This window comes from Salvelinus alpinus, chromosome 19 (genome assembly GCF_045679555.1).
Source record: "Salvelinus alpinus chromosome 19, SLU_Salpinus.1, whole genome shotgun sequence".
Classification (NCBI taxonomy): Eukaryota; Metazoa; Chordata; class Actinopteri; order Salmoniformes; family Salmonidae; genus Salvelinus; species Salvelinus alpinus.
The window spans coordinates 34,106,997-34,130,502 of NC_092104.1; the positions used below are offsets into that span (position 1 = coordinate 34,106,997).

General features: G+C 42.2%; 1 protein-coding gene across 4 annotated transcripts in view; it reads left to right on the plus strand.

Moving 5' to 3' along the window:
- LOC139545404 (vinexin-like) overlaps window positions 1-23,506 on the plus strand; it is a 39,450-nt gene that overhangs the window by 8,875 nt on the left and 7,069 nt on the right. For 3 of the 4 annotated variants that reach the window (XM_071353132.1, XM_071353131.1, XM_071353133.1), the window contains exons 2-12: window positions 8,685-8,840; window positions 10,036-10,230; window positions 11,144-11,222; window positions 11,739-11,875; window positions 12,591-12,654; window positions 17,944-17,979; window positions 18,080-18,161; window positions 18,711-18,825; window positions 21,496-21,720; window positions 21,937-22,047; window positions 22,788-22,846. In XM_071353132.1, coding sequence (XP_071209233.1) covers window positions 8,829-8,840; window positions 10,036-10,230; window positions 11,144-11,222; window positions 11,739-11,875; window positions 12,591-12,654; window positions 17,944-17,979; window positions 18,080-18,161; window positions 18,711-18,825; window positions 21,496-21,720; window positions 21,937-22,047; window positions 22,788-22,846 — 1,115 coding nt within the window. In that variant the 5' untranslated portion in view covers window positions 8,685-8,828. The remainder of the gene's footprint in view (window positions 1-8,684; window positions 8,841-10,035; window positions 10,231-11,143; window positions 11,223-11,738; window positions 11,876-12,590; window positions 12,655-17,943; window positions 17,980-18,079; window positions 18,162-18,710; window positions 18,826-21,495; window positions 21,721-21,936; window positions 22,048-22,787; window positions 22,847-23,506) is intronic. The other variant, XM_071353134.1, reaches the window with a different exon arrangement.

Below are 23,506 nucleotides of genomic sequence, written 5' to 3' on the forward strand. Positions count from 1 at the left end.
CGATAGCCTACGATGGCATCATATTTTGTATCATCCGACGAAATGAAACACTGCTTAAAACCTGTTATGGCTGCAAGCCCGACACCGGTACACTTATGACAACATCCAGCTCAAGTGCAGGGCGTGAAATTCAAAATCTATTTTTTTAAAATATTTAACTTTCACACATTAACAAGTCCAATACAGCATTTGAAAGATAAACATCTTGTGAATCCAGCCAACATGTCCGATTTTTAAAATGTTTTACAGCGAAAACACCACGTATATTTATGTTAGCTCACCACCAAATACAAAAGACAGACATTTTTCACAGCAACGGTAGCATGCAGGTAGCATGCACAAAGCCAACCTAACTAACCTAGAACCAACCTAAATAACCTTGAAAAAACTCCCTCAGATGACAGTCCTATAACATGTTACACAATAAATCTATGTTTTGTTCGAAAAATGTGCATATTTGAGCTATAAATCAGTTTTACATTACTGCTACCATCATAGCTACAGTCAGAAATCGCACGGGAGTAGCCAGAGTAAATACAGACACCAACGTCAACTACCTAATTACTCATCATAAAACATTTCAGAAAAATATATGGTGGATAGCTAATGGAAAACAAAGATCTTGTGAATACAGCCAATATTTCCGATTTTTTAAGTGTTTTACAGCGAAAACACAATATATCGTTATATTAGCTTACTACAATAGCTAACACACAGCAGCATTGATTCAGGGCAAACGGTAGCGATAGCACAGTTCGACAGATATATGAAATAGCATCCCAAATTGGGTCCTTATCTTTGTTGATCTTCCATCAGAATGTTGTACAAGGGGTCCTTTGTTCAGAACCGTCTTTGTTTGGATCCAGAACGAACTATTTCCCTCTTGAATTAGCAAGCACACTGGCCGTGCGGCGCTAACCTCTCCTTCTTGAACAAATTCTTGCAACGTATCACGTCTAAAGTCCCAAATAAATTTCAATAATATAATTAAACTATATTGAAAAAACATACTTTAGGATGATATTGTGACATGTATCAAATAAAATCGAAGCCGGAGATCATATTCACCTATAACGACGGTTTTCCAGGAGGCGATTCCAGGTCCAACTTCGCGCCTTCCAAAAAAAAATAATGGCGGACCTCTCACTCCAAGAGGTTGTATTCAATCCCAGAACGAGATAATCAAGTCATTTCTGCTCTCACTTCCGCATGACACCCAGGGGAAGGTGTTTGACGTGTTTCTACAGTCATAAGTGACATGCCCTTTTATAGACAAGCTCTTGAAGAGAGACCTCGCTTTTGGAAATCTCACTTCCGGATAGGAAATGGGCTGTAAAAAGAGTTCTGTTTCACTTAGAGAAATAATTCAAACGGTTTTAGAAACTAGAGAGTGTTTTCTATCCAATAGTAATAATAATATGCATATTGTACGAGCAAGAATTGAGTACGAGGCCGTTTGAAAATGGTCACCTCTTTCCAGTTACTCAATACGCCCCCTGCAGCCATAACAAGTTAACTCAGCTCAGCCATAGACCGATGTAGCATCCACAGTTACAACCAAACAACTAATAGTGTCACTAAAATACCAATATATGGACACATTTAATCAGAATAATTTACAACACAAACTCCATTGCTTTTCACAATAGATTTACAATTCTTCCAAGCACTGCGAAAAGACACACACACACACACACACACACACACACACACACACACACACACACACACACAAACACACACACACACACACAAATAATAATAATAATATTATGTGAAATATTATTACACACACACATATATAATACGATTCTAATGAAATGTCCAACAATCAAAATGACTGAAAAACGCAATTCAAAACATCAAAAAAGTGTCTCATCAAAACAAAATTTGAGCTTGATTAATCAAAAGCATCAAAGGATGTTGTCAAATCAAAGCAAAATGTATTTGTCATGTGCGCCGAATACAACAAGTGTGTTTCACCTTACCGTGAAATGCTTACTTAAAAGCCCTTAAACAACAATGCAGCTCTAAGAAAATAGAGTTAAGAAAATATTTACTAAATAAACTAAAGTATAAAATAAAAAGTAACGCAATAAAATAACAATAATGAGGCTATATTCAGGGGGTACCGGTACCGAGGCAACATGCGTGGGTCAAGGTTAGTCGAGGTAATTTGTACATGGTGGTAGGGGTAAAGTGAGAATGCATAGAGAGTAAACAGCGAGTAACAGCAGTGTAAACAGGGAGTACAGTCGTGGGTGAACAGGGAGTACAGGAAAGGACTAAGCACACACCCCTGAGGGGCCCCCGTGTTGAGGATTAAGGTGGCAGATGTGACGTTGCCTACCCTTACCACCTGGGGGCGGCCCGTCAGGAAGTCCAGGATCCAGTTGCAGAGGGAGGTGTTTAGTCCCAGGGTCCTTAGCTTTGTGGGCACTAGTGAAGAGGCGACTCCGGGATGCTGGCCTTCTAGGCAGAGTTGCAAAGAAAAAGCCATATCTCAGACTGGCCAATAAAAATAAAAGATTAATATGGGCAAAAGAACACAGACACTGGACAGAGGAACTCTGCCTAGAAGGCCAGCATCCCGTAGTCGCCTCTTCAATGTTGACATTGAGACTGGTGTTTTGTGGGTACTATTTAATGAAGCTGCCAGTTGAGGACTTGTGAGGTGTCTGTTTCTCAAACTAGACACTCTAATGTACTTGTCCTCTTGCTCAGTTGTGCACCGGGGCCTCCCACTCCTCTGTCTATTCTGGTTAGAGACAGTTTGCGCTGTTCTGTGAAGGGAGAAGTACACAGCATTGTTCGAGATCTTCAGTTTCTTGGCAAATTCTCGCATGGAATAGCTTTCATTTCTCAGAACAAGAATAGACTGACGAGTTTCAGAAGAAAGTATTTTGTTTCTGGCCATTTAAGCCTGTAATCTAACCCACAAATGCTGATGCTCCAGTTACTTAACTAGTCTAAATAGGGCCAGTTTTATTGCTTCTTTAATCAGACAAACAGTTTTCAGCTGTGCTAACATAATTGCAAAAGGGTTTTCTAATGATCAATTAGCCTTTTAAAATGATCAACTTGTATTAGCTAACACAACGTGCCATTGGAACACAGGAGTGATGGTTGCTGATAATGGGCCTCTGTACACATATGTAGATATTCCATAAAAAATCTGACGTTTCCAGCTACAATAGTCATTTACAACATTAACAATGTCAACACTGTATTTCTGATCAATTTTATGTTCTTTTAATGGACAAAAATGTGCTTTTCTTTCAAAAACAAGGACATTTCTAAGTGACCCCAAATTTCCCAAGCTGGATTTCCAAGGGACACTTGGTATAATTTTGAGGGAGACCAACACCTGCACTTCATGACCTACATTAGAGGAAGGGACAGAAAATAATGCGATCGAGACAACGACATGCTGCTGATGGCCTCTGGATATGATACCTGGCTGCCAAAGGCATCAACCGGCTTTCTGCTGATGGTCTATGGGGAGATTTTCAGAGGAATTGATGCACTCTTTTGTGTTCTGCAGAATAAAATAACGAACATGGGGTTCTGCTGTGCACGTATCAGTGGCATAATGAAAGTTCTGGATTCCCAGAGACAAGAGTTTGACACTTTCTATTATTCGGTTTGAGGAAAGAAATGCACCACACTCGGCCTGACAGACACAGCAATCAGGAGCATAGATGAGAGGAGAGAAATGTTTTACGACATTTTGGACAATATCAGTGTTCAAATGAAAGCCAGATATGAACATTTTGTCATCCTTGGCCATCATGTCAATCGAGGCTGAGAGACTTTTCAAACGCAAAAGTAAAACAGAAGACTTCTACAACGCTGTCACTGAGAGGTTCACCCTGAAGAACAGACAAAGGGACTTCAGTTACAAGTAAATGTAGGCCTATATGAATTTTCCATTGCAATTTCAGGGTTAGGCTACTGTTGAGTAAACATGAGAAATGAAAGAATGGCGCAGGAGAGGATGGCTGCTGTTTAGAAAGAGGAGTGGGAGGCCCCGGTGCACAACTGAGCAAGAGGACAAGTACATTAGACTGTCTAGTTTGAGAAACAGATGCCTCACAAGTCCTCAACTGGCAACTTCGTTAAATAGTACCCGCAAAACGCCAGTCTCAACGTCAACAGTGAAGAGGCGACTCCGGGATGCTGGCCTTCGAGGCAGAGTTGCAAAGAAAAAGCCATATTAGACTGGCCAATAAAAGAAAAGATTAAGATGGGCAAAAGAACACAGACACTGGACAGAGGAACTCTGCCTAGAAGGTGCAGTATAGTGTCCATTCGTCAGACTGTTTTTGCTTGCTCGCTAGCTTTGTTCAGTTCAAGGGATGCAAGCGCCAAATTATGTACACACGCCCAAATGTTTAGTTAATATGCATGCACAAAATATAAAATCGTCTCAATGCAACGAAGGAAGCTAGGCAAAGCAGCAAGGCCTAGTCAAAAGTGACTGGAGTCAAGAACGACCACGCCCGTCAACAATTTGAATGGATTTGAATGGAAGGTATGCATACCTTGACACCTTTCCTATGGTTTTGTAGCATTCTTAGCATATTTTTTGATTTTGAGCCTAAAAACCACCAGAATCATTGGGAAAAAAACATTTGATAACAAAAAAGAATGCAAAAAATATATACCTTTTTTCTTTCTATTTGGCTATTCATAACAGCTTTTTTATTTGATTATCACAGCATTAAATACCCTGCCTACCCTGATTGCACGTCACTGATATAGTCATACAGCAGCTTTGCTGTTAGTTATCGAGTCGGTTCCTTGACCTATGTAACAGTGCTTCTCCATTCTATTCAGTTACACGGTTGCTATTCTGGGCCGTGAGGGAAACGTCCCATACATTTCCTGGGAATCAGCAGCAGGGAGTGGTGAAGTTCAGTGACCCCATGCTGACTAACACTTTTCTGTCTCACTGCATCATAGTGCACTGTTACTGTAACTAACACCACCTCCTACTTTCTCTCTCTGCAAAGTACAGTAGTCTGTTGTCTCAATCTAATTAGTCTACTGGTCTCTACTGATCTCTGTATCTGTATCTAACATCTGAGTTTGTGAACCATTATCTCATTAAATGGGAGACAACTGCTTATGTATTAAAGGTAAAGTCACGTTTATTGACTACCCCATTCTCTTGAAATGTGAGTCTATTGCAAAGCATCTGGCAAAGTTCAAAGGGACTAAATGAGTTCTATTGAGCAGAGATGTGTGAGGCCATGTGAGAGGGATTACCACACAGACATCCTCCCTGTCTCCAATTGTCATATTTCTTCAATTATCTATCCTCTTTCCTTGTCCCAAAGCAGCCTGGTTGTTGCCCCATAAGGCCACAAGGCAGATGCTGGAAGACATGGTGAGGGCATTACACAAGGCACACTGCAGCTCTAGCAATCTGACATAAGATATTGCATGTGTGAGAAATGTCCAAAATGAATAGAGCATTCCAAATTATACCTGTGTGACTTAATCATGGTATCCAGAGTACAAGAAACCTCTTGGACATCAAAGTCAAGTCGACAGACTCTGACATTCCTCACTAGTAGTAAACCAGCCCTGATCTTGGATTTTCAACCCTATATGGTATACCAGACATGATGAGGTTTGCAGGTGTTTTTTATTCATATATACAGTATATTGCATTTAGATTAGTAGAATTGTATATGACTTTGTTTAATACTGTTGGAGGTCCGTGTGAAAGAGATAGTCGTGGTATTTGAACGTTAGTAATCAGATAAGAATGTGTGGGGTGTTCAAAGTAAACATATCCCAGGGAGAAGCAAGGTTCTGGAGAAGGATTTTTTGCCAGATATTACAGCTGATTTTACCTTATTAGGCTGGATCATGTTTGGTGCTCTAGTAGTGGTAATATGTGTAGCTCTGGCTGATAGAGTTAGACCTGCATCCTCCATCCAGACTAATTTAGGTAATGAGAATGGTGGAGGCCAAATGCACAGACAAAGGGAGAAGCATTTTTTGTGTGCTTCTAATGCATACTGATGGAGATAATTCTACCTATGATTTTATATTTTAAAGGCCCACCGCAGTCAAAAACGTGATATTCCTGTGTTTTATATATATTTCAACACTATGAGGTTGGGGTAATACTGTAAAATTGTGAAAATTATGATAAATCCCTTTTAGTTTGAAAAAACTGCCTGAAATTTCAGCCTGTTTTGGGATGGAGTTTTGGTCTGCCTGGTGACATCACAAGTTAATAAAGTTATTGCTTGAGAAATTGCTCTTAGCTAAGAAGCTATTTGTATTTATTTTTGACCATTTTAATTTGAGAACAATCACAATACGGTACTTATGATTTGATATTGAGATAAAAAACCACTGCATTGGATCTTAAAGTTGTTTTTGTTGTGATGCCAAAGATACTAAAAGTACCTAGGCTGGAATTCTTTCAAACCTGCAGTAAGGAAGCGATATTGTTACTGCCATAATTGGAAGTGCATTTGTAGTAATGTGGTGAATGAACGCATTCATTTTTGCAGTGCATAAGTTATGTATGTCTATGCAGTATGCAGTGTGGGTGGGTGTGCCACAGTGGCTGTTTCACTGAATCCCGCCCTCAGAGCAGATATTGTAATGGTGTTCTGTTGTGAACTGAGAGGACATTTGTCTGCAGCTGTTTTCTTACAAAGTCTGTAACAAAACAGTCAATGCATGTTGATCCCCCTCTTCATGTATCATGATTAGATATGTCTCTCCAGTGATAACACAATTTATAATATTTATACATGAAAAGAAGAAATATGAGACAGCCCTATTGCTGCAGTGATTGACGTTGAGACATGAATGGCAGCAGTGTTTGGAACAAAAAGGAGCTCAATTGTTTGCCCTTTGGAGTATTAGATTGAACAGTCCTCCTATGTGGAAAGATTATTTGTCCAAAATGCCAATGAATTCCACGTCCAGTTGTCCATCAGTGAGATGGGATCTCAGAGTGAATGTCAGCCCAAAGAGCACCACATACAGCCTGACCTGAGGGTTGTAATGGCCCCAGAATCAAGAGAAACCAACATGATGTCAAACATCTATAATGCTGGAAGTGTGAATATTTATGTTGAAATACCACAGTGAAAACAACCAGAAAGCCTAACTGATTTACACTGTTGGCAAGTGTGATATACTGTTAAAGTGTCCCTCACATAAACATCATTACTTTTAGTGCAGTCTTAACATCTGTGTTGTATCTGAGTTGTAATAGTATTATTGTAGACAATGATCCCCCCATTTCCCATATTTTCCCTCTTACGTAACCTGATTTATTCGGAGGTGATGAGTCAGAAAGAGTGACATCATTGTCTGGAACCAGAAACACTGATTGGATCTCTCTGCTACATTTGGTCTTGTGTTGTTGTACTGTACACAGACAGAGTGCATATATCTGTCTCTGAGCACTGACCATAATGATTATAGTCTGTAAAGTTACGGGCCACATGGAAAACCCATCAACCCAAAACCCATCAACCCGAGGCTCTCAGCCTCGCCTGGCCAAGGCACAAGTCGGAGAAAGTTGATCACAAATGGAAAGCCTTAATAATCACGTATCAATTTTCAAGTCCCATGGTAGCAGTTGTTAATCTTTTCAGGTCTTGCGTTTCCATGCCAACCCTGCTATTATGGGCTTTTGGAGCCACTGTAGAGAAGAGGAAATGACCTCCCTTTGAGTCCCCAAGGCCTTTGATGTAGAAACAGCTAATCTGATTTTCCAAGGTGCTGGTGATTAGGACCTGACTTCAGCCTGACATGGCTCACTCTCTCCACGGTGGCCATTCCCGCAGCTCTCTTTCACTGTATGTTATGGAAGAGTTTAGGGAGAGTTGTGACTCATGTTTTGAATGGCCTCTGCTGTGGTAACAGGGATAGGAGGATAACAAACGTTCTCCTTTCAGAATGCCTTGACAGTGGGTTAATAGAACCCCAGTCAACTCAACTCATGACTTAGTTTTGATTTATGGACGAAAAGGTTGTTTGGCAGACAGACTAATGACTCAGAGATTAAATGTTAAATGTTCCATTGAAAAGAATGGTCTGTGGCATAGGATGAATCAATCAATCCCACAGAGACCCAACAAAGGACGTTACACATTAACATGTAATATAGACGTGCAACGTTTTCTAGATAGTAATGCTATTTTGATCTGGAATGCGTTCACTCGTCTTTAGAGAACACACAATTCAGTCTTGAATGCCTGCCTGCTCTTCTGCCGGGAATTGCATCAACGTTCAGATCTCTGGGAGTGATGTTCGGCATTTATAAAAAATTATCCAATAACTGAAGAAGTACAGTTTGTTGCATTGTAAGTGACTTTTATCAGTGCAGGCAGCTCCTGAGCTCTTTGGTCAGTCCCTTCCCACTGGGCACAGACGTCAATTCAATGTGTATTCCAGATTGGTTCACAACAACATTGATTCAACCAGTGTGGGTTATTTGCCTTCAAAACTTGGACGTGACCCAACTAAAAGGCATAATGCAATTGTCTCTGGAATAAGAGGTAATTGACCATAAATCTGTTTGTCTCCTTGTAGGGTGTTGTGTAAGAGAATATGCTACCGTGGTGTTCTCTGCATGAGAGTGACTTGATATCAATTATTTGCTCACCATCTAACCGGTATGTGTGTTTTGTTTATCACAGGTGAATATTTTGGCAGCTGCACGAAGACTTTGGCGTCAGAGACCAGCCAGGCTCATAACACAAAGACTTTGGCGTCGGAGACCAGCCAGGATCATAACACGAAGACTTTGGCGTCAGAGACCAGCCAGGATCATAACAAATGAAATGCAGTCTCAGGTACAGGCATTTTGGCTCACAAATTTCATTTAGGATTTGAGAGTAAAACTGACATCTTTCTCTAACTCCACATGAAGAGAGCTAGATTCTTAGTAGAACTGAATTCTATGAAATAACATATTCAGGCAGACCCAAAGTATTGAAGATTTGATAGAGATATTAAAAACAAATCGATTTTGCTGTGTCAGAGACAATAATCTTTGAAGTCTGTCTTGGCAGAGTTGGCATGAACAGCATACAGAGAGGTGCCTTTTAAAGATGTTATACAACAAGGCAAAACAACAACACTTATAAGTTAGAATGAAAATAACAGCTTTTTACTGTATTTATAGGCTACAATTTCCATGAAAATGCCCCAGTCCTAGCTCCATAATGGTATCTCTCGGAATAGCTAGATACAGTTTCATCTGTGTGAGAGGCACAAGAGCTTCCCATGACCCCCAGAGTTCACACAGAGAGAGCTGAAACGCCCCTTGTGGACTCAAACACGCAGGAGTAGGATAAGAGGGGCAGTGTTGGGCAGTAAGGAGGGAGGCTGACCAGTTGACACGGAAACGTAGAGAGCAGGGGAGGGCTTTGGGAGAATCACTAACGCTGGTGCACTTTCACTGCGGTCAACATCAGCGACCCCTTTTCGACCCCCTCGGCCTGGGCCACTCCCCCTAGTTGGAGAACACAAGGCCCAGCTGAATGGATGGTTAATGGGCTTATAATAGGCCTCTCCTGTTTCAGCCCCCTGATCCTGGTCCTGAATGGGCCCTTTCTACAGCCTCTGCAAGGGAGATGATGAAGTGGGTGGAACAGCACATCCTTCTGCTGCTCTGCTTTAAATAAATGAGAGGCCTTTTCACCAGGAGCCCCACTGTTAGGGCCAATTAATGTCCACATAACAACAATGTCGTTAACAAGCTCACCTGACCTCCCTCAGAGAGAGAGAGCGAGAGAGAGCGAGAGAGAGAGAGAGAGAGAGAGAGAGAGAGAGAGAGAGAGAGAGAGAGAGAGAGAGAGAGAGAGAGAGAGAGAGAGAGAGAGAGAGAGAGAGAGAGAGAGAGAGAGAGAGAGAGAGAGAGAGAGAGAGAGAGAGAGAGAGAGAGAGAGAGAGAGAGAGAGAGAGAGAGAGAAACTGAGAGAGAGAGCATTAACAACATGACATGGCTGTGTTTAGATGTAGTGTTCAACTGCCTCTTTCCTGTAGCAACGTGTGGACATCCTGGACCATCTGAACGGCTCTCGTATCGTCTTCTCTGACGATGGCCCTCCCTCCAGCCAGCAGCATCACCTGTCCCCTCTAGACCTGACCCAGGAGGTGGTGGTCATCTCCCCGGGGCTCCCCACCCCCCTTCTCAGCCCCTTCCGTTCCACAAGACTGCCACCCGTGGAGCTCATTAAGGCAAACAAAACTGTTAAGGAGATACACATGGTTATTGTACAGATGTAGAATCTTAATTTGAGCCAATTTGCTACAGCAGGAAAATAATCCTGCAGCAATAGGAAATGTGAATTATTATATGAATTATAATTAATGTACATTTATGTAGGGGTTGATACATTTTTCTTAAGGGAAAATCAAGTCTGACATTTCTAAGTGTAAATTGCAAACTTCAGAGGCCTTTTTCAACCTCAAATACACTACAGGTTTTAAATGAAACTGTTGAGTGTGAAAGCCCAACAGCATTTAAATATTTTATCTTGCCCATTCACCCTCTGAATGGCACACATACACAATCCATGTCTCAATCAATGTCTCAAGGCCTAAAAATCATTTAACGTGTCTTCCTCCCCTTCTTCTACACTGATTGAATTGGATTTAACAAGTGACATCAATAAGGATTATAGCTTTCACCTGGATTCACCTGGTCAGTCTATGTCATGGAAAGAGCAGGTGTTCCTAATGCTTTGTACACTTTGTACACTGTAGATCACACGTTATATTGAGAGACAACGGCTCCTTTCTGTGGAGTTGTCTAGTATCACAGGTTCAGTGTTATGCCACTGGATTGGAATATACTGGATATTGATAGAGGACCTGAATTTGTGTTGGTTAATCCAATATATGATAATGTGTCCTGCACTACAGACTATTTCCACAGTTTAGTTTAGAACGTACATGTACACGACGAAGTACAGAACAGTAATAGACAAGAACAACATAAGATATTACATTTTGTTTTATAAATAAAGAGTTATATATAGGAAAGACACAAAGAGACAACAAAAATACTATTTACACACTATTCATATATACAGTCACATGCTCTCCGACTGTTAATATTTATAACAGACTAATTGATTTTCCATCTTAGGTCTCAGAGGTCAATGGGAGTGACCCTCTTACCGACCCTCTTCGTTTTGGATCATACTATGGCCCTGCTCAATCAAATGGTAGGATTATAGTTTTCTTGAAATTATCATATAGAGCATTACAGTTTGAGTTTGATTTAAATATGTTTTATGTTTAAGTCATGAATGTGCATTATGGGATCATGGGATCTTTGGTGGGAGAGAAGACAAAACACTCTGGAATACCCTCAATGGAGACATGACTGATATGTGCTGCGGTCGCAGTCTGCAATCTTCTGCTAAAAGATTCTCAGAACTCTGTGTTTCAAATGTCAAGGGTTAATGTATATATAATATATTTTTTATCATCAGCTTTAATGAAGCCTTCACAATCATGTTATTATCACCCTAAAATGTATTATATGATGCAGGGTATTAACCACACATAAATAAATTAAAACAAACTCCATTTCACAGTGGCACTCTGTGGCCACCCAGTGGCAATGGTGGTGAAGAAGGCTTGACTGTTCATACTGCTACTCAGCTGAAATGTAATAGAAAAATTAGGACAGTTAGAATTGCTTTTGATAACAGATCTGTCCTGTCTTTCTGTAACAGGGGGTCTTTCTAATGGAGTCCAGACCAGGGGCTCTTCCACTCTGCCACGCAGTGTTGCTACAAGGGAGGAGCGCCTCATCAAGTTCTCTGGGATCGGCCCAGTGGATGAAACAGGGATGCCCATCGCCTCAAGATCAGTAAGATGAACACAGACAGATAGCAGCATGCATAACCATACATAAAAGCATCCGCTAAGTGGCATATATTACTGTTATATATTATATTATAACCATATATCGCCCTAGGGCCCAGACTTTTTCTTAATCTGGTCACGCAGATAATAAAAACTCCTTGGTACACTCAAACAGGTGTAGGATCTTAATTTGACCAGTGTTGTCGCAGCAAAATAATCCTGCAGAAACAGGATTTAAACGTTTAGTCTATAATGTTGCTTGATCGATGGTTAGGCTATTAGCTGTCCAAAATGAAGCTACATGAAAAGTGCAATACTGTTAATATAATCCAGGCTGTATCACATTCGGCCGTGATTGGGAGTCCTATAGGGCGGCGCACAATTGGCCCAGCGTTGTCCGAGTTTTGCCAGGGTAGGCCGTCATTGTAAATAAGAATGTGTTCTTAACTGACTTGACTAGTTAAATTAAGAATAAATACAAAAATACATTTAAAAAATGTGTTATTGGGTGTTCTCAGTGAATTTATGTAAAACATGAAGCTCATCTGCATTTCCTGCAGTACAGCAAAATTCTGTGGTCAAATTAAAATCCAACATCTGTAGTTGTCATTTACGTGGAGCCAAAATGTCCTCATTCATGTACTCTGAAACTTCTGAGAGCTTTTTCTCATATGTCTAACAAGATGTTTTTGTCATGTTTCCTTCTTTTCTCACACCAGAGCGTGAACAAGCCCAAAGACTGGTACAGGAGCATGTTCAGGCAGATCCACAAGAAGCCAGAAGGTATGACTTCTCCTCCCTCTCACCTTCTCTCACACACACTCACACCAGCCCAGACAGAGAATTCCTTTCTATCAATATCAGCCTCCAGAGAGCTGATCCAGAAGGCAGATTATTCCAGGGACAGGAGAACTCTCAAGATGTTTTGATATCTATACCCAATCATTCCAATTTATCTACAGTATCTCCACATATCTAGCCCCATCCTAAATGTATTCCTTCATACCAGTTCTTATATCCAGTTGTATATCAGTAGTCTATTTCTGGTTATGTGTCTGCTTGGTGGTATTGACAGGCAGCACTCAGGTCCTCAGAGTGACAGGACAGAAATGGCCTGGGTGGAGTTTAAAACTGATTCTCAGGTGTCACCACTCTCCAGGCAGTTGGCTTTTAACCCACTACAGGTTTCACAGCCACTGATCCCTCCTGAGAGCAGTGTCTAGTGTGCTGGTTCATTGTGCCATAGGCACCAACCTGATTAATGTGCAGGTGATGGATTCCTTTGACAGAGTACAGAAAATATTTGCATTAGTCACATATCATAATTGCATTGGAATGTCACTAGGGCCCGATTCTGACTTAGGAAATTACGCCTTTCGTAGGCACGCCTTTCAGCCCTTCTCAGTAGTTGTTATTCAGACTTACCTTATGAAGGTGTGTAACGGGCTTTGCAGGTGTGGTTACCTTGCTCCGCTGAATAAATGTAATTGAACCGGTGATAACCCTCCCACTAGCTGGTCAACAGATTTTCTCATTGAGTTTTCATTCAATTGGGTTTTCAGTGAATTTATCTTAAGCCATCCCTTTAAATACAGTATACCTTTAATTAGAAATTTGTCAACAGACTAGAATACATCGAGAGAACGGGTTCAGAAAATGGGGGTCAATGAAAGAAATCCAAATATATGCATATTCGTCTCCATTTCAATACCAACTGTTAGATAAAAAAAGTATCTGATCTTGTAGATTATATAGGCAAACTTTGGGGTTAGGAAAGTACGTAAGAAATGTAAAAAATGATTTGGAGAGCCTTTACACACAAAATATATTGATGAATCAAAGATACAGTGGTTTGATTCCTTCTGAAAATTGCCATATTCCATTCTTTGACCCATGGTAATGTTGGAAGATTTTTTTATTTTTTATTTTTTATTTCACCTTTATTTAACCAGGTAGGCTAGTTGAGAACAAGTTCTCATTTACAACTGCGACCTGGCCAAGATAAAGCAAAGCAGTGTGACACAGACAACAACACAGAGTTACACATGGAATAAACAATAAACAAGCCAATAACACAATAAACAAGTCAATGACACAGTAGAAAAAAATTAAGTCTATATACAGTGTGTGCAAAAGGCATGAGGAGGTAGGCAATAAATAGGCCATAGGAGCGAATAATTACAATTTAGCAGATTAACACTGGAGTGATAAATGAGCAGATGATGATGTGCAAGTAGAGATACTGATGTGCAAAAGAGCAGAAAAGTAAATAAAAACAGTATGGGGATGAGGTAGGTAGATTGGGTGGGCTATTTACAGATGGACTAAGTACAGCTGCAGCGATCGGTTAGCTTCTCAGATAGCTGATGTTTAAAGTTGGTGAGGGAAATAAAAGTCTCCAACTTCAGCGATTTTTGCAATTCGTTCCAGTCACTGGCAGCAGAGAACTGGAAGGAAAGGCGGCCAAATGAGGTGTTGGCTTTGGGGATGATCAGTGAGACATACCTGCTGGAACGTGTGCTATGGGTGGGTGTTGTTATCGTGACCAGTGAACAGAGATAAGGCGGAGCTTTACCTAGCATAGACTTATAGATGACCTGGAGCCAGTGGGTCTGGCGACGAATATGTAGTGAGGGCCAGCCGACTAGAGCATACAGGTTGCAGTGGTGGATGGTATAAGGTGATTTGGTAACAAAACGGATGGCACTGTGATAGACTGCATCCAGTTTGCTGACTAGAGTATTGGAAGCTATTTTGTAGATGACATCGCCGAAGTCGAGGATCGGTAGGATAGTCAGTTTTACTAGGGTAAGTTTGGCGGCATCAGTGAAGGAGGCTTTGTTGCGAAATAGAAAGCCGATTCTAGATTTGATTTTGGATTGGAGATGTTTAATATGAGTCTGGAAGTAGAGTTTACAGTCTAACCAGACACCTAGGTATTTATAGTTGTCCACATATTCTAGGTCGGAACCGTCCAGGGTGGTGATGCTAGTCGGGCGGACGGGTGCGGGCAGCGAACAGTTGAAAAGCATGCATTTAGTTTTACTAGCGTTTAAGAGCTGTTGGAGGCCACGGAAGGAGTGTTGTATGGCATTGAAGCTCGTTTGGAGGTTAGTTAGCACAGTGTCCAAGGAAGGGCCAGAAGTATACAGAATGGTGTCATCTGCGTAGAGGTGGATCGGGGAATCGCCCGCAGCAAGAGCGACATCATTGATATATACAGAGAAAAGAGTCGGCCCGAGAAATTAACCCTGTGGTACCCCCATAGAGACTGCCAGAGGTCCGGACAACATGCCCTCTGATTTGACACACTGAACTCTGTCTGCAAAGTAGTTGGTGAACCAGGCGAGGCAGTCATTAGAAAAACCAAGGCTATTGAGTCTGCCGATAAGAATACGGTGATTGACAGAGTCGAAAGCCTTGGCCAGGTTGATGAAGACGGCTGCACAGTACTGTCTTTTATCGATGGCGGTTATGATATCGTTCAGTACCTTGAGCGTGGCTGAGGTGCACCCGTGACCGGCTCGGAAACCGGATTGCACAGCGGAGAAGGTACGGTGGGATTCGAAATGGTCAGTGATCTGTTAATTAACTTGGCTTTCGAAGACTTTAGATAGGCAGGGCAGGATGGATATAAGTCTGTAACAGTTTGGGTCTAGGGTTTCACCCCCTTTGAAGAGGGGGATGACCGCGGCAGCTTTCCAATCTTTAGGGATCTCGGACGATACGAAAGAGAGGTTGAACAGGCTGATAATAGGGGTTGCAACAATGGCGGCGGATAGTTTTAGAAAGAGAGGGTCCAGATTGTCTAGCCCAGCTGATTTGTACGGGTCCAGATTTTGAAGCTCTTTCAGAACATCTGCTATCTGGATTTGGGTTAAGGAGAAGCCATGGAGGCTTGAGCGAGTAGCCGCGGGTGGGGGGGTGGGGGGTGGGGGGGGGGGGGCTGTTGGCCGGGGTTGGAGTGGCCAGGAGGAAGGCATGGCCAGCCGTTGAGAAATGCTTGTTGAAATTTTCGATTATCATGGATTTATCGGTGGTGACCGTGTTCCCTAGCCTCAGTGCAGTGGGCAGCTGGGCAGATTAGTGTACATAGCATTATAATAGGTAGAATAGTGTACAATAGTAGGCTATACCCTCATCTATTTCCTGCACTAGCCATGGAACTGTGTGATCACACAGCCAAGTACTGCACCATGCGTCAGGTTCAAACTGTTACAGCTTGATCTGCACTCCACTCCATAACAATTCAATTAGCATATATATATATTTTTATATTATTAACTGTTACTAATTATCCTCAGCAACAACCACATGACCGTGATGGCATTTACAGAGGAAGCAAATGAAGTTAACTAAAACAATGTAATTAAATGGAATGATAAATTGGCAGTTGAATATATGTTGTTATTAGGCCTACTGACGGTCGGTACCGATAGTGGCTAATATTTAACATGATAGAAACAGGAAACAGAGAAAGTCGGGGTAGTCTATAACTAAGACATTTGAAAGTGCCCATCCTTGCAAGTTAAAAGGCCGTACAATTTCAGTTCTGAATAATGGAACAGCATTTCACAAACTTTACTGTGGGAAAGTTGATATGTTCATATGCTTCAGTTTGCTGCCATATGACTGTTTCACGTCTCCAGCAATTATAAGGTAAAATAGACCTAACACAAGTGTCATTTATATTTACAATTCCCTTATCCAATCGGATTACTCATTTACATAGCTCTTGTCAATAGCTCTTATCAAGTTGTAAATTACAGTGCATGGAGAATGCTGTTATTTCTATCAGAAAAAAAGTAGATGCTTTTTCTACCTGGATCCGGCAGATTGCTCGACCTTATTCATGGTTTCCTCACGTGTAACGGTGGTGGAATTATGAGGGAATTAAGTCAAGGTCAGAATACGGCGTATCTGTAGACACACGACTGCCACTCCTTCATTTATTTGATCTCCACCCCAAACTAATAGTAGATGAATAGCACACTATTCTCATGCTTAAGTTCAACGTCAGAATACACATATAGAGAGAAAAGTGCATAAAAAGGAAATAACGTTCCATTTACGTGAGCTTAATTTGAGTCGGAATTCGGAATCAGGGCCCTACCGAAAAGAATATACACTATATATACAAAAGTACATGGACATGGACATGCCTTAACATTTGTGGATTAGGCAATTCCAGCACACAGCCATGCAATCGCCATAGACAAACATTGGCAGTAGAACGGCCTTACGGAAGAGCTCAGTGACTTTCATTGCGGCACTGTCATAGGATGCCTCCTTTCCAACAAGTCAGTTCGTCAAATGTCTGCCCTGCTAGAGCTACCCCGGTCAACTGTACATGCTGTTATTGTGAAGTGGAAACATCTAGGAGCAACAACAGCTCAGCCGTGGGACCGCTGAGTGCTGAAGCGGGTAGCGCATAAAAATTGTTTGTCCTCAGTTGCGACACTCACTACCGAGTTCCATGCTACCTCAAATGTCAGCACATGAACTGTTCGTCGGGAGCTTCATGAAATGGGTTTCCATGGCCGAGCAGCCGCACACAAGCCTAAGATCACCATGCGCAATGCCAAGCATCGGCTGGAGCTGTGTAAAGTCAACATTGGACTCTGGAGCAGTGGAAACGTGTTCTCTGGAGTGATGAATCACATTTACATTACATTTAAGTCATTTAGCAGACGCTCTTATCCAGAGCGACTTACACATTGGAAAGTTCATACATATTCATCCTGGTCCCCCTGTGGGAATTGAACCCTGGTCCCCCCGTGGGAATTGAACCCTCAACCCTGGCGTTGCAAGCGCCATGCTCTACCAACTGAGCCACACGGGAATCACGCTTCACCATCTGGCAGTCCGACGGACAAATCTGGGTTTGGCGGATGTCAGGAGAACGGCCCGAATGCATAGTGCCAACTGTAAAGTTTGGTGGAGGAGGAATAATGGTCTGGGGCTGTTTTTCATGGTTCGGGCTAGGCCCCTTAGTTGGGGTGAGTGTACTAGTTATGATTAATGTTCTCTAAATCCCTCTAACTCTCTTTGCTATCTTTGCCCATTTGTTAGAAACTGACGAGGACTCTGAGCGATGGTCTGCTGAAAGTGAGTAAAGTGGAAATAACATAGCCATGTTCTGGGGTGTAACTTATCTACTCTGTCAGATGGCCAGTCTTTGCTAACACACATTTTGACTGATCCTCAGGGAGCCGGGCCCTTGCTGCTGACTCAGCCGGTGGGCAGCAGACTCAGACCCATATGGACAATTACGGAGCCCTCCCTGACTGGTGAGACTGGGAGAGATTGACGAATAAGACCTCCTCATTTAAACCAACAGTAGAGCTCAGTGAGGTGGAAGAACTCATGTTGAGAATGTTAGAATGTATTTGTTTCTGTTACTGTATAACCATGACCAAGTTCACAGCATATCAGAAGTATGTGGTCAGTCATTGTGAAACACCTAGTTCGTGCTACTTGAGTCAACCTGGTAATTGGGTGAATGGTATAAGTGTGAATTCCAAACCCAGACCCAAGACAAGGAGTGTGGGGAGAGACAAAAACAAGTGCCAGGTAGACACGTTTGGATCTGTTCCTACAGGCATTGGCAATGAAACCATGATTAAGTTGTGTGTGTGTGTGTGTGTGTGTGTGTGTGTGTGTGTGTGTGTGTGTGTGTGTGTGTGTGTGTGTGTGTGTGTGTGTGTGTGTGTGTGTGTGTGTGTGTGTGTGTGTGTGTGTGTGTGTGTGTGTGTGTGTGTGTGTGTGTGTGTGTGTGTGTGTGTGTGTGTGTGTGTGTGTGTGTGTGTGCGTGCATGTTGTTGGGGATTGTGTTTCAGGAGTGAGCTGGGGGTTGAAGATAAGCTTTCAGACCGATGGGGGGAGCCACCACAACCCAGGAGCATATTTGACTTTGAGCCTGGACAGAGCACCACCTCAGAGGTCCACAGCCAGGTAAGGCCTTGCCCTCCTTTACCAGGGTGCTTAACATGGAGCAATACCACACATTTTAATATAGATGGCACTTGGATTGAACATATTTGTTTGTATTTAAAGGTTGCACTGTGGCATATAATTCCTGATTTTAAAGCAACATGTTTTTCATTGAGGTTTTCAAAAGATTTGTGGCTTAGCTTCAGAACTATTTTCGAGAGTTTTTCTTTGTACTGTATTTGTTAGGGTGGAGTGGGCTGCCTACAATAGCTGCTCGTGGTGGCAAACACCTTATCCCTTTCTTATTAGGATTAGTTTGTGTCAGTACCCTGGAATGCTTCTCAGCTGAAAGCATCTCACGCCAGGTAATCAGGAAGTTGTTAATGCGATCATTGCTACAATGGCAAACCCACACCAGCTGTGTTCCGGCTTTCTTCTTAATTTCGAGATCATAATTTGTAGAACAAACAAAAGAACATGAAGACAGTGTTTGTTAACCATGAACTGCCATAAACTACTGGATGGTCAACAGTGTATGTATTGCTGTCTGTGATGCATGTGTTCCCTTGGAAATGTATCTAACTTTTCTGCCCTTACTAAAATGAGTAAGTGACTCGGAACTACCCATGAGTGTGTGTGTGTCTGTCTGTCTGTCTGTCTGTCTGTCTGTCTGTCTGTCTGTCTGTCTGTCTGTCTGTCTGTCTGTCTGTCTGTCTGTCTGTCTGTCTGTCTGTCTGTCTGTCTGTCTGTCTGTCTGTCTGTCTGTCTGTCTGTCTGTCTGTCTGTCTGTCTGTCTGTGTGTTTGAGTGTGTGTGTTTGTGTGTGTGCATGCATGCATGAGGCCCTTTGAATACTGTATGTCTGTCTGTTAAAATACCCTGAGTGATTTAGAGAGGAGTGTGTTTGTCTCTGGGCTGACGTTTTGAATGGCTCTTGTCGCCAAGCCCCGGATCTGGTGCAAATTGAGCCTGGCGTCTCACAGCGGGAAGAAAATAAATACGGGGCCCAGGCGTCTTGTGATACTGATTATGCCTGTTAACATCTTGTGGTGCGTAATGTTTCACAGTATGGAAGCGTATTTCATTTACTCTAAAGGTCATCTCCAGGCTTGCTCTAGATTAGGTAGAAGTTGTCCCTCACCAACTGATACAGGGTCAGATGTGTTTAATACCACTAATGGTTAAGGATTGGAGGTAGTGTAATATGATTCTAGATCTGTGGTTAGGTACAGCTTCTACTTCCAGCAACTCCTCTCCTCAGTTCAGGCCAGCCTGTGTACAGAGAATCACACAATTACAGAGGACAGACCAAATCCCGTGTGGCTCAGTTGGTAGAGCATGGCGCTTGCAACGCCAGGGTTGTGGGTTCAATTCCCACGGGGGGACCAGGATGAATATGTATGAACTTTCCAATTTGTAAGTCGCTCTGGATAAGAGCGTCTGCTAAATGACTTAAATGTTAAATGTAAATCAAGTGCTGAACTCCTGAGTTCAGTAATATCATTGCCTGTGATTGTAATATCAATCACAATCATTGCCTGTGATTGTAGTGATGACTATGGACTAAGAGAATACTTTGGCTTTCACAGGATCTCACTCTGCCAAGGTATTTCAAGGAACATGAAAAAGGGGCTGGGAGTTGAAGGTTTCTTAAGTTTATACCCTTTTAAAGTAGTGTAGCAATTCTTTATAGTGTAAGTTACTGGGCCATATGTCTTCTTAAAGGCCCAGTGCAGTCAAAATCCAGTTTCCCTGTGTTTTGCATTGGCTGATGACACTTACACTGTAAAAGTGTGAAAAAATGTGATCTCTGTTATTTCCTGATAGTTGCTGGTTGAAAATACAATCTACACAATCTCCAGGTTTGGGCTGGAGTTTCGGCTTGCCTGGTGACATCACAATGTGGTAAATTGGTAAATATACCAATAACAAAGACAGTTCCAAACCTGCCAATAACAGGTAGTTTTTAGTTTTCCGTCCCCACTCCCAGACAGTCCTAGCAAAATTATTGCTTGAGAAATAGCTTTTTGTCAATTTTATTGGAAAACTATTATAGTAAGGTATTTAAAGACCCAGTGCAGTCAAGAATGTGATTTTCCTGTGTTTTATATATATTTCCACACTTTAAGGTTGGAATAATACTGTGAAATTGTGAAAATAATGATAATGTCTTTTTAGTGTAAGAGCTGTTTGAAAAGTTTTCAGCCTGTTTCGGTTGGAGTTTTGGCCTGCCTGGTGACATGGACCTTTAATTGTTACCCCAAATTTTTTGATATTGATATAAAAATGTCTGCATTGAGCCTTTAATGAGGGAATGAGTTCTGTTTCATCTGAATGTTAAATTGTTTATGTGGATGTAGAGTTAATGAAGTGAATCAGATTGACTGACTATAAAGTAGTCTACAGGAACGCACTTCTGTGTTTGGCTGGGCTCACATAAAAAATACAGGTTTTGTATGTATCACAAACTATGATCATGCTTTACTGTAAATCAAACTGCAGGGTTTAAGAACTTTTAGAAGAGTTAGATATCAGTTGGATCAAATGGGAAAGCTATAAATAACCAATACAGTCGTTTACTGTTCAATACATCTACTATGACCAACTGTTATCTATCTATATGACCAACTCTCAGGTCTCCCTGTATGACTGTGTGCTCAGAGTCTATAGTCTATATGTTTGTGTTTCCCAGCTTCAGGGTCAGCCAGCCCAGAAGCCCCAGCAGCCTCCCATACAGCTGGCCCAGCAGCCTCCCATACAGCTGGCCCAGCAGCCTCCCATACAGCTGGCCCAGCAGCCTCCCATACAGCTGGCCCAGCACCCTCCCATACAGCTGGCCCAGCAGCCGCCACAGCACAGACCCACAGAGAAACCCTGGTCCCCCATAGAGAAGCCGTCTAAGCCATCCGCCTTCGAGGTGAGTGCTCACAGTGATATGATAGTTGTCATAACCTCCACCATGATGGCCAAAGGCAGTGATTGTTTTAATGAGCTAGCAAAGAAAAAGGAAAAGTTAGCATGGACAGATTGAATCATGCCAGGAGCATGAAAGTATGTGGCCACCATGAGTTACTGTATTTAGTTGGAAATTTGATTCATTCATTCCTTCCAACCACCATGCTGCGTTGACCAGGAGTCTCTGCTCTCTGAGCTGAGCTGTTTTGAGGCTGAGCTGGACTCGGACATCCAGGGCCTGGAGAGGAGGCTTTCCCAGAAGAAGCAGACGCGGCGAGGCCGGGGTGAGGTACTGAGGCCCCCCTTGTGACTCTGCTGAAGCAACCCTCCTCCCTGCTACCCTGCCTGTAACCCTCTCCTCACTCTCACACTCCTCTAGAAATACACTGAGAGGAGGTCTGGTTGCTTGCATGGATAATGTCAATACCATACCTCCCTGTTATCTCCCCATCTCCCCCCCCTGTGAGGACTGTTTGAAAGACAGACAGCCCTGCATGCCAACCCCGACACTGCCCTGTGACCCTGCTACCCCCAGGACCTGCCTGCCTTGCACTTGGATGTGTCTGCCTCAAATCACACGCCTACAAATCTAAACCCCCCACAAACCTAAATCAGACTGCAAATCCAATAAGCATCTGTTATGTTTTTCCCTCACGCTTTCCGTAGAAACATAAGTTCAATTCAATGAAGAACTTAACTGTTTGCAACACTGTATGATTTGTATGCTTTTAATGCTGAATTGAAGGATTTCATTTCACTCTTCAAAAGTTGATGCTGATTCTCTTCACAACCTTAATTTGCACCTCATCTAATCAGCTGTATGTGGTTGTATACTGCCACTCCTCAATCAAAGATGCCACAGAAAGATAATGTTACCAACCTTGTCATTGTATTCAATGGAGTGTAGGACCCAGGGGAGTTCTCTCTCCCTCTGGCTTATTTGGGAGTGGTCACCACCTCTGCTCTGTCTGAGTAGCTGTGAGATTTCCTCCAAAAGAGAACAGCCTTCAATGTGATCTCTGCTTCCAGGGTGCCAGGAACGCTGATCCAGGAACTGCTGCAGGGACAGGGACAACACAGGACAACAGGTGAGTAATGGGACAACGTTGTTGCTTTGTCTGTTGGTGTGATTGTACATACAATGGTTTTATCCCTTCAGTAAAACGATGTCTCAAGTTGTACAGGGTAGGTCATTGGGTGTAGCTGCATCACTTTTCTGATGTTGAGAAATATGTACAGGAATTGTTGTCGATACAGGAAACAGTTATTATACTGTTCATTGTTGTATCCTCCAACTATAGTTGCGTCCCCAAAACCATGTCAACATCAACTGATTCACGCAGCATTATTTCATTTGCTGGACAAATCTGTTCATGACAGAAGGGATTGACTCAGCAAATCTTTTAGCCTTTTTTCAAATCATTTCTTAAGCTTCCTTATCCAGACAATATTTTGTTTTGGACAAAGATCAAATCTGGCAGTTGGTCTCACTGACATGAATTGTGCTTTGTTTTTAGACCATTAAGTTTTTTTTTACAACTTTATTGTCCCACAGAGGCTACAGATAATGCACTATTGACCTGTGTGCATCATTTCTGACACAACACACCACTTGGGTATGAGTAGAAAATCCACACGTTGTTTCTATAAGATACATGTATGTCAATGGTATTCAGACTATTGCTGGCGCATTACAGTTGGATGACTGATGCCTCTTCAGTGACTAAGCATCTACAAGTCTGTTTACA